Here is a 14,697-nt window from a genome sequence, read left to right as displayed (position 1 = left end):
TTCTTATTATTATTATTTTCCTTTTTCAGCCTGAAATTTTCACGCGTATATATGTTATATCATTTTGTGCGGCTGGATCAGGAATAGTGTGCTATGACTTTTGGTGTTTATTACTTCTATAGTTTTTTAAATATGAATATTTTAATGCAAGTTTTTGCCCATTGAAATGAATGGGAAGGAAAATGAAACTTACCGGTAAGTGAAACTTAATTTGTGGTGTGTTGGCTCACTCTAGTGGTATGTCCCCGTATTTGGATTACCATAATGACAACAATATCAACGGCGCGCACAGCGTCGGTGCTTTCAGGAACCATTGGAATTCTTAAGGTTGCGCGAAGCATTGAATAGTTACGGTAACGGCAAGGGTGTATGCTTGATGGAAAACTGCATATCCCACAATTCATAGCATGCCTCTACCCAGTCAAACAATGGCGGCTGCCACTTCGTTTAATATATTCCTCTTATTCGTGTTTCTAGGTCACAAAGTAAACTTTTAAGATATTTTCAGGTGAGAATGTAGGTGTGTAAACGTCAAATATCTGCTCGTTTTGTCAAAACATCCCATATTGGCAACAGATTTTTCACGATGTTGGCTAGCTAGCTGGCTAGCGACGCTTCACTCAAAAGCACCCAGGCTTGGCTTTCAGTGAGGCGTCTCTAACTCCTTTCATCCCCGATCGCTCCGCAAACAGTCTTTGTCTTAGCTGGACTTATTTTTCGTTTATATGGGCCGATGATGCTGGTCGATGAGGAAAAACTAACTGAGTTGTTTGGTGGTGGCTAACGCGGAGCTAGCTAGCTAGCCACCGGTATGTGTCTCTTTCCCCTCTTATGTGGGGAAAGAAACATGCGAGGCGGCCGCTGATCGACCGGTTTTCAGGCGAGAATGTAGGTGTGTAAACTTCAAATATCTGCTCGTTTTATCAAGAAGTCCCATATTTTATCAAGAAGTCCCATATCTCTCACGATGTTACTGCTAGCGCCGCATGGCAGCTAGCCGGCTAGCTGGCTAGCGCGGCTTGTGTGACATCCAGGCCGGGCTGGCTCACACATAGGCCGGCTCACGCTCTCGTTCCATCCCCTAGTCTTTCTTGATGACTCTTGGTTGGCTGCTGGATTTATTTTTCATTTATATGGGCTGGTGATTCATTTATTCATTTTAGTAACGGTAAAAACAGTTAAAGGTGGTGGATTGTCCAGATGCTGTTCGATGTGGAAAAAAATAACTCGGTTGTTTGGTGGTGGCTAACGCGGAGCTACAACGGAGGGCAGCGGTGTATGACAGAAAGGAGATGGGGAAAAAGAGAGATGCGAGGCGGCCGCCAAGCGACTGGCCCTGGCTTACACCGAGAGTGGTTCTCTGTCTGGTTTCACACCCCTCACCCTCCCTCTCACGCCGCCGGTACGAGTGTCCGGTGAACTGAATGTCAGGTAAGACGTTATGTATATTTTCGTTGTGCTGACTTTTTACAATCAGTTACACTGGTCGTGTCCAAATTCATGGGCTGCATCCTCCTGAGGAGGTCGGGTAAGCCGGAAGTAAACGGCCGTGAAATTGGACGGTCTAGCCTTCAGATTAGCGTCGCCGCTGTCTCGGTGGAGTTTAATAAACTCAGCTGTCTGCTCCTTGCTATCTAAAATATAACAGGACACTGGCGTAAATTCTCGACTGTCTCATACTTATGTTTAATCAGGCTTCTGTTTGACGTTTAGTCAGCTGTGTAAAAACCAAGGAGGAGGGAGATTAATAAAGTTTTATTTTATCTAATCTAATAACTTTAATCTCAGCCAAACCGATTTACTCACGAACAAACAAAACACTGAAAAAAGCCCAACAATAACATCTGTAGGTTGTCTAAGTGAATTATATATTACATTTAACCCGAGTAGCGAAAGTCCGCGATGGTCTGAAAATGATGTGCCAGGAGTTGTGCCGTTCTCGGCCGCATCAGTAACCCTCGAGCTCCCGGCTAGCTGTCGAGCTGGTGGGTAGCAGACGTCTCCGAAAACGTCGAAGCACTTTGGCAAATATGCGATATCTTGATAAACCGAGCAGATATTTGATGTTTACACAGCTACTTTCTCGCCTGAAAATATGTTAAAAGTTTATTTTGTGACCCAGAAAGATTAGTAAGAGTAATTTTAAAACTTAGTAGCAGCCGCCATTGCTGGAAACTGGAGTTTGAAACTGGAGGCAGGAGGCTCCGGTCCATTCGCACCAGAACCTCTCGCCATAAGAACAGTTTCTTCCCCTCTGCTGTTGGACACATGAACAATAACCTTATGACTGTTCTCACCCCTAACACATGACCCTACGCTGTGTTGACTGCATCATTCCATGTTTGGCACTGATCACCACCTGCACTCATGTATATATCATGTATATACCTATCTATTTAGCACTTTTAATTTTTAACTTTTAATTCTTATTCTTATTTTCATGTCTATTTAAGCGTAATTTATGACAGTATGTTTGCACTGAAGCAAACGAGCGGTGTTTGGTTTTACCATAGTTCATGGTGGAGAATGGCTGCTCTGCTGAGTTTTGCTCTCTGTAGCCGTTTGAATGGCAAACTACACTGATTAGCGGCGGCATAGGCACACTTAAAATTTCTTCAGAAATTTTCGCTTTCTAGTTTTATATTAAGATTTAAAAATCTAGTTGGTATTGCTTTCAGAACTGCACATGATTATTTGCAGCTAGGAGGTTGTTAATGCTAGCTGCAAATTGTTAATCAAGTCTAACAGTCTACAGTCTATGAACTAACCTCAGCCAACACCAGCTAACAATGTTAGCTCGGTAACAATGTTACCGAGCTAACATTGGTAATAGTAGTAAATCACACAGCGATAGTACATTCATGTTGTTGTAAAAAGCTGGACAATATATCAGGTAATCCAAAGTATTCAGAACACGTTACTCACATTAAGTAACTTAACAGAATACGTTATAAACTACATTTTGGGGCATGTATTCTGTAATCCGTAGTGGAATACATGTTAAAAGTAAGCTTCCCAACACTGAAATAGGGGGACCTTATATCTGAAGAATGTTGGCATCATATCATACAATTGTTTTATAATTTGCTCATATTTGCTCACTAGCACTTTATATAGCCTCTGTAGAAACTATCTACACCCTCACTTATCTTAACTGCACTACTGTATAGCTCTGTGTAAATAATCATTCTGTACATTCGATAATCTTTAATCCTACAACTGTTTACAACTTGCATAGTTCCCATTTCTGTATAGCTGTATATCTCAGATTCTGTAAAGTTATTTATTTCATATTCTGTATAGTTTTTCATATTTATATCCTGTTCATATCCTGTACATAGCTTGTACTCACTACAGCCTGTACATACTTATAGTTATAGAATATTCACAACATACTTCATACCGTGTACATTATAACATACCATAATAGACCCATTTCTGTAATATACTTACATATCTATATTATTGCTAATATATATTGTAATATATCTATATCACTAAAGCACTTCTGGATGGACGCAAACTGCATTTCGTTGCCCTGTACCTGTGCATGTGCAATGACAATAAAGTTGAATTCTATTCTATTCTATTCTATTCTATTCTATATGAGCAAATGAGTATAAAAGGGGGGTGGAGGCCATTATAAAGGGCAATTGTGAAGGGCAATAAAGGGCAATTGTGTGCTATAGGATATGTCGGGCTTTGTTTGATCCCCTACCTCGTGATAATTAATGTCTGTATTTTTTTCCCTTGACTTTAAATGTGGAATACTGTACATATTTTGACCCAGATATTGATATTTGTAACTTATGTGCCTGTGTTTTTTTCCCTTCTGTTTGTATTTGGCTCTGCTAATTTGTTGTTGTTTGTCTTGTTTCCAAAAAATTCAATACATCATTGTTTTATTCACTGAGGAGATGATGGAGCGGGTCAGTGCTGGGCTCAGATCTAACCCCCGGCCCAATCCCTTTTTGTCCCCCATAAACCCCCCACCAGAGCGGCCAAAGGTTCGCCCTAACCCTAACCCTCAACAGAGCAATCGAAGTTACATTGCCCAGCCTCGCCCCCCTTAGTTCCTCCTTACCACCTTCATGCTCTGTCTCCGCAGTCTGATGTGTGATGTGTGGAGGGTCCGGGCTGCAAGGATTATGGCAGTGGCGACTTTTCCCAGGAGAAGCTGGGACCCTGTTTACTAGAAGGTTTTAAAATCTCTGTACTTTCAGGTGACAGAAGGAGACATGTGGCCTGGTCAAAACACAGAGAGCTGCACTCTCAAAGATCTTTAAACATAGTAAACATACCTTGTGTGCCACAGACTGCTCCCAAACACGAGGGGACAAGTAATACCTCTAAAACACTTAAGTTGGCTTTATTAAACATTAGATCTTTAGCTGGGAAAACATTTTTAATTAATGATTTAATCACTGAGCCCAGCCTTGATTTTATGTTTTTAACTGAAACTTGGTTGGACCAAAGTAACAGTGGAGCTGTTCTCATCGAGACGACCCCTCCTAACTACAGTTTTATCAGTGAGGCCAGGGTGAGCAGGAGAGGAGGAGGGGTTGCTGTCTTATTAATGAATCATTTCAATGTAAGCAGCTATCTCCTGGAAGTTTTCAGGCTTTTGAATATGTGGCTTTACAGCTGAAGGCCCCATCCATTGAATTGTGCTATACAAAAAAACTTGCCTTGCCTTTATAAAAAGAAGGCTTGTAGGAACATTTGAGGTTGTTCTTCTCGGTCTTCTGGGGATGAGCAAAACATTGTATTTCAAGGTTCATCGGTGGACCCAAAAATTGGTTTTAGATTTTTTGTACATTTTAGGTTATAAATCAGAAGACTTGAATTTCCTTTTTTTTTCTTCTGGATTACAACTTTCAAGGATGTCTACTGTGGTCCTGTGGATTATAACTTCAAGAAGATCTGGATTTTTACCTTATTCCTAGGGGACTGAATTTCCAAAGGGAGCTACTTTCCTATTAGATGATATCAAAATGGATGAGAGATAAGGGCATCATGGCCAAGGCTAGGGATGGGTATCGAGGTTCCCAGGAGTCCAATTCCTTGGAATCTTTACTCTCATTGAAGTGCTTTATTCTTATCAATTCCCATTTCTAGCCAATGCATACCCATTCTCTCTTCAACAGCTCTCCTTTCCAGATTAGTATTAGAAATGAGCATTAACTCAGGTTAGATTAATTGGATAAGTATAATTAAATATGATTTGATTATGTGATCATTATTTTTTGGTTGTGCTTTTGCTTTGCTTCTGCTAAATTGCTTTAATAAAATATCCCACATTAAAATAGTCTAAATTGTGGACATTCCTTTTTTAAGCCTTTGTGAAATAGTAGTGGTAAAAACCTGTTTATTTTTATAACATTTACAGTGTTCTTAAAGGTTACTGTAACCTTACAAATAACAAATCCTTGAGGACTACTGAAGGATTTTTCAGCTCACTCCAATAAATAAATTGCTGATAAATAAATTTGCGGGTCACTTAAATTTGTCTGCAAAACATTTAGACAAGCCAATGATCTACTGGGTGAACATAGTCTTGTCAAATGAGACCAAAATTAAACTCTCTTGATCTCACTGCACACATTGTGGAGGAGGAGGAGAAATGGCACCTCAAAAACACCATACCAACCAAGTTTGGAGGTGGAAACACTATGGTGGGGATTGTTTTTTGTAGCATGTGGTCATGCTCAAACTTGGCAGACTTCATATAACTAAAGGGAGGATAAATGGAGTGATGTACCAAGACATCCTTGACCTGTTGCCATCAGCCATGATGCTGCATGTAAAACAAGGGTAGACAATGCAAGACAATTCCCAAACACACAGAAAGAAAATTCTCAATTGGAGAAAGAAAATGCATCTTGTGAAATGGCCCCGCCTTGAATCCATTTATAAATCTTTGGAAAGAACTAAAAATCCAAGTTCACACTCTGAAACCTTTAAGATTTGAAGACAGTTTGCGTGAAAAAAATGGATCAAAGATCACACCCAAGCAATGCAAGCAGCTAGTTGTACTAAGTATTATATAAATTTCAGTAAGCATGCTCAATACTTATTCCCTGTATCATTCTGTATTATTACACATTATTATTTGAATTGAATCCAGGAAATTATAAATCCTTCAAGATTGTCATTTCATAAATGAAACTAAAATTAATCTACTTGAACATCGTAGTTATTAAGACCAGTACAGTGTGTCATAAAGTAAGTGCGAAAGTGAAGGTCAGAGATTTTACACAAAGTCATTTTATGGGCTCAAACTTTGCAAATATTCAAGTTTCTGAAGATTTTATTTTTATTGTATTTTTTTTAAGTTAAACTGAGAGTTGTTTTTTCACTGAAACTGATTATTTGGCCTCAGGGTGGAGAAACTGTTTAATCCATGAGTTATTTGGACATGTGGGCAATGTAAAGATACACCCACCAAAAACACTGAAGGTGATATATTCTAGTGATTCATCTGTATTACTATGTAATATCTGGTGACCAGTTTTTTTTATGGATATGACGCTAAATACATGAAACGTGATTATTTGGAGTATCTGTGGAAGATAATTATCCATTCCAAATGAAGCAATGAAGATACAATATTTTGGACGATAGGTTTTTCTACTACAGTAGCTTGGTAAAAAAGCAAGAATACAATAACATTCAAATTAACTGTATTTATATATAGCACCAAATCACAGCAACAGTTGCCTCAAGGGGCTTTATATTGTAATGTAAAAACCCTACAATAATAACTACACATAAATTAATAGAACACAAAAATATTTGTGAGGGTGAATTTCAATTAATTATGTTTCCATTAAAGTTAAGGCATCCAACTCTGATTGTGGATTAGAAAGTGCAGCTTTAAACAAAGATCCACACTCTACATGGGGTCTTTCTTATGGAATGCCACAGCCTGTCTCTGATAAAAATGAGGCTTGTTCTTTCTTTGATTCCACTGACACATTAAAATATCTCTAAAGGTTGTCCTGAAGGTCTTGTTGCATAAGGCATAGCACATGGGGTTGACTGTGCTGTTAACATAACACAACCAGTAGCCCAGAGCCCAGAGAGTTTCAGGGATACAGTCCTGACAAAAAGTATTGACCAAAACCATGATATTATATGGTAACCATGTTGTAATGAAGGCAAACAGAATGGCGCTAAGTGTCCTTGCAGCTTTTTTCTCATTTGCCTTTTTTTCGTTCTTGCGCTTGCTGATCTCCGTCTTGGCCTTGGAGGCAAAGCGTTTGGCCACTGCAGCGTCTTTCATGGTGATAGCTGTAGGTGACAGGTCAGCAGAACAGGAGGTTGCTGCATTTGATCCTCTTGGACTTATGTTTGTAGACAGGGGATATTTTTCCTTGTTTTCCTTCCCCTTTCTAGACTTCTTACCATCTATATAGATATATTAAACATCAAAAGGGACATGTAATGAACATTAAACATCATGTAGTAGGGTATTTATTAATATATTATGAAAACAAAGACCACTAAATAGGTCTATGTCCAACCTTTTGAAGATCTTGCATCGACTTCTGCCTCTGAACCTGACTGGTCTTCTGAATCCCAGGCCTCGTTATTGTTAAAGCTGTCACAGCTACTCTGTTCTGCTGGTGGTGATGTGGCATTTAATCTCTTGGATGCATGGTGAACTGGCAGAAGAGATGAAATCTCAAAGCAGAACATGTTGCATTTCCCTCTACTTTCTACGCCTCCTGGTAGGCTTGCGTTGTTCTTCTCAGAAGACAAATGATTTAGTCCATAGCTGCTGTAGTTTTGGGACCTCACCTGGTGCAGCATAGCTGCTGAGATATTCTGGTTGTTGGGTGTACTTTCTCCACCTTTTTTTCCACTACTACCCCTTTCATGTGGAGCTTGATTTGGGTTGTTCCCTGACCCAGATCCCTTGAGACCCTGTACATCTTTAGCTCGCTTCTCTGTCTCCTGATAGATCTTCCAGAACAGGATTGCCATAATAGTTACTGGCAAGTAGAAGGCAGCAATAGCTGTACAAAATGTAATTATAGGCTCAGACAAGAACTGAATGTAGCACTCGTTTGGCTGTACTGTCCGCTCACCCACGATGTACTGCCAGAACAGAATGGCTGGGGCCCACAGAATAAAAGAGATAGACCAGGCTAATCCAATCATGGTCATGGCCCGCTTGGTTGTTCGCTTGGCCCGGTAAGTCAGTGGTCTGGTCACAGAAAAATACCTAAGAGGATACAAAAAGAAGGCAGGCAACTATTTGAAGCTGTTCAGAGTCAAAAGAATTAGATATTTTCAAACCCATGACGCTCATGAAAGCTTTGTCATGGCTATGGATACATTTCAATCATAAAGCATGGAAATGTTTGCGATTCCAATACATGTTTTATGTATTTATTTTTAAATCATTAAAATTTATACATCAAAATACATGACCGTAGATAGTAGGGGTGCAACGATACACAAAATTCACGGTTCGGTTCGATACTTTGGTGTCACGGTTCGATATTTTTTCAATACAAAAAAAAATTGTTCATGCTTTTTTAATTTGTCATTTATTAAAATTATAAATATATATTTTAACTCAAAAGTACAGTTTTTAAATTTAATGTTGCTGAAACAATAAAGGGATAAAAAAAATAAATCTATCTGATGGAGAAATCACTCATCTTTGGAAAAGAGTTTATTACAGAGAAATGGCTCTTTCCAAAATAAAAGCTATACTATATGCTTCTTCTGGGCTATATTCTCAGCAGCATATTAAACATATCAGGTCCCCATAAGGAGAATCATGTGCTAACGGCTGTCTAAATGACTCGGCTAAAGTTTGTAGCATGCGTGCTTGTTGTTTTTGTCTGCTTCCACTTGTCTTTGCACGAGGATGATGTCGGAGTAAATGTGCAGTCATATTCGTTGTGTTCCCACTAGTGCTGTCAGCGTTAATCTGAAATGACGTTAACGCCACAACACGGCAAATCTCCGTTAACGAGTTACCGCGGATCGCCCCGTGCCTGGGGCTGGACGGCCAACACGTTAACGAGCTAACTGCGCTAACACACTAGCTCCCACCCATGTAATTGAGCATTGCGTGGCACATCCGACACATTGTTTCACTTTTGTCCATGATGCGCTTACCTTCAGGGTCATACGTCACATGAAAACCAAAATAGTTCCAAACGGCACATCTGAATGAGGGTGGGGGAGGTTCAATTTGCCATGTTGCAAGGAGAGCTTAACTTCTGTCTCGCTAGCTTGCCCTGCGCTCAGTGAATCTGCGTTCGACTACTCCGCCTAGGCTGCACTGTCGAGCGCAGATCCACTGAGCGCTCAACACAGACAGCACCGTCAGAAGGAAAGTTGATAAAATAAATTAAAAATGTTGTATTGTTCGACACATATGCGTACCGAACCGAAAGCACCCGAACAGTTCAATATCGATACGATATCGATCGTTGCACCCCTGGTAGATAGATTTACTTTACTGAATTTTTTTTTTTAAATTCAACTTACCTGTCAAAGCTGATGACTAGCAGATTCATGACAGAGGCATTACTGGCCACATAGTCTATCGCAAGCCACAGGTCACAAACAACTGGTCCCAGGGCCCACTGGTCCATGATGATGTAGGTGGTATACAGATTCATAGACAGCGTTCCAATGGTCAGGTCAGCAAAGGCTAGGCTCAGCAGATAGTAATTGTTCACTGTCTTCAGTGCCTTATTTACCTTGAACGACACCAACACTAGGATGTTGCCAACAATAGTGACAAGAGAAAGTGATCCAGTGAGGAGGACAATTATGATGACCTGAAGGTGAAGACGTAGGCAAAAATCAAAAACGAACTGCTTCCTTAAACTCAACAGCCATTGTGCAGTAAATGACCTATTACTCTATATAGTTCCTCCAAACCTATAACACCTTTAGGATAAATGAGGAACATACAGAAAACTATTCACTTGTCAAGCAATGGTTCAAATGACGTGCTTTCACTGCAGATGTCATCCTGCATCACTGTCAGTTTAACATTATATTACATGTGGAACAGTTTTGTTTGGCAATAATATCTCAATCTGAACAAAACAAAAATGTAACCATACTTGTAAAAAGTCTCTTTATGAAAATAAATTTTCATGTATGCAAATTTTGCCCCGGAATATCTACTGTACGCAAAACTTTCACAGGAGCCATCAAGCCCCTAGACCCATGAGCTGAATTTTTGGTGGTAGTTAGAGTTCCATGGCTTGGTACTGAAGCAATGGAATTTATACAGTGAAGCCCTAAAACAGATCTAATAAGATCAAAGTTAAAAGTAGAACTGTTGCCACAACAGTTACCTGCCAGATTGTATGCCCTCCTAATGGATTAAACTCATCTGGAGGCAGCATTAATGTTCTGTTATCTGCTGAATTGCCCATACTCTGGTAGGAGCCACCTGAAAATGTGGAGAATATTATTATTGTGAATCAATTTTCTCAACTAATAAAATAACCTAATTTGGAAAAAACAAAGCAATGATTTGAAATTATTGTGCCTACAAATCATATTTCCATTTCAGATTGCCACAATTCTTTTCGCAGCCTTACATTATTATCTCTCTGTCACCAGCCTAAAGTCAAGTGGCTTTCTGTTACATTTTGGTATTTTTTTGCTTTTTTAGTTCTTTGACTGTCCTTCGTATGTCTTCTTTTTCCTCCACGCATTGTCCTGCAGGAATATAGGCACAATCTTAAATTCTTTTGTTTTCTTTAATTTCCTATTCCCTGCACGTGTTCTTTCAGATAGAATATCATTTAACATGTACACATATAATTTACACAGCTTTACAGTTGTGCATAGTACCTAAGATAGCAGAGTCAGCTTTGATGATGGTATCTGGCTGGTCTCTCATACCAGGAAATCTGCTGGTAAGGAAGTAGACAGGATCAGAGCTGGAGGTCAGGTTCATTTTGACCATGACACATCTGAAAGAAAAAAACAGAATAAATCATTTTAATACATAAAAATGAACGATTAAGGAATTCAGCTGATACTTTTACAAATGACAATAAGGTACCATTTCAGTCAGCCAAGACATGTTACTTTATCCAGACTATCCAGTCCAGCTTGTCAGCATTAGCAAGGTGCAATCATATGATTTACTGATACACCTGATCACTGGTGCAAAGTGACAGACTAATAAATTACTAGCATTCACTCACCAAAGCACATAAATGTCTTGGACTGTTGGTACCTCATAGCAAGCCATAATATTTCTCAAATCAATTAGATTGCTCCAAATATCACAAACCAAACTGAGAGGTCCAGTTCAGTGACTCCAGTTGACTGAGATGAGTAGTGGTGTGCCATACTACACATTCTGATGCTGATACCAAATAAATACAAAGATGGTATTGCCTATACCAATACAGATACAAACATTTCATATCAGCTTATAAAGTCAGCTTAGGGAAGAGTATATATCAATCGCGCTGATATCAGTCTGATACCATTACCATCATTGGTATCGATATTGTCAATGTTTAGATCGATCCACCCACCTACAGAGTGAGTCCTAGCAAGCAGTTTGGAAATAGCTACATGTCAATCACACAGAAAAGTCTGAAAAGTAATTGATTGCCCTATTGTGATTACCTCAGTTTTGGAATCACCCTCAATTTACCTTTAGAGGTACCAGTGTTATTGGCACTTTCATGTTGGCTTCATTTTTCAGCCTTAGAGGTTACGAGGTTACTTGGTTGTTCCCAATTCCTTAAGTCACACCGAACATCATGTAAGGAGGTACAAAGTAACAAAGTAAATAATTATCTAAAGGTCATAAGCATTACAAATATCTTTACAAACTGGTTACTTTGGATAGTTTCTCTCTTCATAAGGACATTATAATGGTCAGATTCTTTTTAATAACTCATCCATTTAGATACTAGTAAGGTATAAACTTAGAGCGGTGGCTGCTTTGATTGGCTCTTGCACAACGTTTTTCTACTCCTACTTAAATCTAAAAGCAGTTTTGCTAAAAGTCATTCACTAGTTTACACATAATCACAACTGTTTATTCTATATGCACAGCATATGTGTAAGGCATTTTCCCAATCACACATACACATGGATACATTAAGAGTTTAGTTTCTTGCTCAAGTCTGCTTTAATGTGCGGACCGGAGAAGCCCAGTGTGAAACTGTGAAAAGAGCTTCCTAAAAGAAATTCCTGTATTGGAACCATAGCTTTTCTTTCTTTGGTACTGCCTTTGGCACCATCTTGTGGTCATTGTAAATAGCAGTATTGCAAAGGATGTGAGCCTGTAATAATCACTGTGGTTACACATGGGGGTCACTAAGGAGCTTCCTTTTTGCTCAGTGGTTCATAGACCGAGCATCGCAGTGCAATCGCAGTGCAATAATCCTTTTAATCCTTGCTTAATATGGCTTCATTTCTAAGCTGCTAGCTTTTTGACTATCTTTTGGGACTGAGTACTGTATCTGTGATCATGGTTATTTGCAGACAAATTAAATGTGTCTGTACAGTACTGTTTCTCTAGGCTGCTCATATGTTACAGTTATTGTTATTTTACTTCTGTAATAATACACATACAATTTGCTTTCTTTTATGTTTTACAAATATTTGCATATTTTTCACAATTAAACCCTACCAAATACAACAAACCATCTGTGCCTTAGAGGATGCATTGATAAAGGATATAACAAGTTAGCTATGTAGTTGAAAATACATTACAGTCAAAAACTTGTAATGAGGACAGCATAAATTCAGTCAAGGCTGTTGTGAGACAAGTGAATTGCCTTAGAACTTAAAACGTTTTTATTGTCATTGTACAGTTGAATGCACAGCAAAATTAGGTAGCAAGACTACAAAGGTGCAGAAGTAAAGAAAACAATATACAATAAACTCCCACACTGTGGGAGTTTGTACATGGGCATCATAATAGGATATAATAAATAAGGGTAGAATGGCTATGGTGATTAAGGATAGGGATGGTAATTGCACATCTGCCAAAATATTGCACAGGGAATAGTGGCAAGTACTTCTTAGTAGATGTATAAGAGGTATAAATTTAAACATGCTTCTTTATGTATGAAAAACATAGTCAGCCATCCTTTGTTCACTGAGTGACTGCAGACATGTAGAACCTGCTACCAATCCAACAAGAGCCCAGTAAAACAGTAAAACAGTTCTCTTAATAGAAGAACAAATTCAAACTCCCCAGCTTACCAGGTAAGATCCTTCATCATGTTTGACCTCTGTCTGTCTGCCACAGCATCCTCTTAACCTGCCTCACTGAAACCTGAACTTATTTTATCAACAGGACACTGTAATGTAAAGTCAGAGTGTAATCTTGCACAGGATCAGTGTGCAATACCTACATACTTTCTCCTGTTCAAATAGTTAAACATCACATTGAATTTTAGTGCTACACGTCCGACATACAATGGTCGACCTAATCCATAAACTATTAAATGGCATCAAACACGGCCACACTGAAAGCCAACTAAACGAAGCTGCTGTTTACGTGAGCAAACACAGTGTGGAGGGTTGGTGGTTTGTAACATCAGTTCTTATTTCATCTTTTCTATAACACAGTTTTAAAAAACTGTGAAAACAGAGTTGTTTACTTATTTTCGATACTCAGTTGAACGTGAAAAGAACAAGTGACATATTAAATGTATGTATTCACATTTACTATACATTTACGTTTAAATCCTTTTGCTTTTCGCAACCCAAATTACATGAAAAAACAACCCCTCTCTTCCAAAGCATTCCTGGCATCCTTTTTAGATTTTGACACTTTTTGCCGCATACAAACTGCGAGTCACCTTGTATATGTTGACTATAAAATTAGAGCAAACCTTCTCTAGATACATTTTGATTGTCCTTAGTATTAAATACGCAAGACAGCACTGCATTTCCACAAAAGCTGACAAACACTGAGAAATCTTTGAACAGTATTATAGCCTCACCATCCATCGCATTGGTGATTCTGGCATAGATTAGCATAGCCTGTAAAGAATAGATGACATTACTAATACAGGCTGTACTAATTAAAGCCAGAAACATCATTTCATCACAGAAAATCTCTTTGGCTGGTGTTCTTAGAACTGATGATAATCTTGTAGAAGAGAAACATTTTAACCTTTCAGCTGAAGAGTGACTTTTACATAAACAAGTCAACAAAACACACATTAAAATAGAAGAATCAACTAAAACGGTAAGTACTTAATCTTAAAGAAAGTACATGAAAATACTCTGCACATGCAAATCCTTTTCAATAAGTTATGAATGAAATCAAAGACAGTCTCCTTGACTTTACTTTAAAAATTTGCATTTAAAAACAATGAGAAACCTCTCACTAGTTACTTAAGGAATAGTAAATGACTGTATTTATAAAACCCTAACTATTAGACATTGAATTACACATTGAATTGCTCTTACCTACCCACTCTTGTCTCAGTATCTACTGTGATATCCTGATGGGAAACTTAGCTCTACTCATGCAGCGTAGAGTTTTCTTCTGCAGTTCAGTGGGTGAGTGACGGAATCCTCCAGCTCCGCCTTTGACCAAAGCTTTGCTTCTTTCTGCAGGGGAGGTTTTTAGAAGAGTACTTTTACAAGTTAGCGTTAACTAGAAGATGTTGTGAGGGATCTGACCAAGAAACTGTCAGATAATAAAATGACCTTATGAAC

At 38.7% G+C, this 14,697-nt stretch overlaps 1 protein-coding gene across 2 annotated transcripts; it reads right to left on the bottom strand.

The window, feature by feature from the left end:
• Positions 1-6,758: 6,758 nt before the first annotated feature.
• chrm3b (cholinergic receptor, muscarinic 3b) lies at positions 6,759-14,486 on the bottom strand. Of its 2 annotated transcripts, none has more exons than XM_026177682.1 (6): positions 14,450-14,486; positions 10,843-10,964; positions 10,338-10,435; positions 9,514-9,809; positions 7,527-8,230; positions 6,759-7,410 (listed from the first exon to the last, which is right to left on the bottom strand). In XM_026177682.1, the coding sequence occupies exons 2-6, from the start codon at positions 10,955-10,957 to the stop codon at positions 6,896-6,898; spliced, it is 1,728 nt and encodes a 575-aa protein (XP_026033467.1). In that variant the 5' UTR covers positions 10,958-10,964; positions 14,450-14,486; the 3' UTR covers positions 6,759-6,895. The 2 variants fall into 2 exon arrangements, with proteins under 2 accessions (XP_026033467.1, XP_026033466.1); XM_026177681.1 differs by having other exon boundaries at positions 14,446-14,476.
• Positions 14,487-14,697: the final 211 nt, after the last annotated feature.

The sequence above is a fragment of the Astatotilapia calliptera genome, chromosome 8 (assembly GCF_900246225.1).
Source record: "Astatotilapia calliptera chromosome 8, fAstCal1.2, whole genome shotgun sequence".
Classification (NCBI taxonomy): domain Eukaryota; kingdom Metazoa; phylum Chordata; class Actinopteri; order Cichliformes; family Cichlidae; genus Astatotilapia; species Astatotilapia calliptera.
The sequence above is the reverse complement of the archived record's forward strand: the minus strand, read 5'-3'. Positions and strand labels throughout refer to the sequence as shown.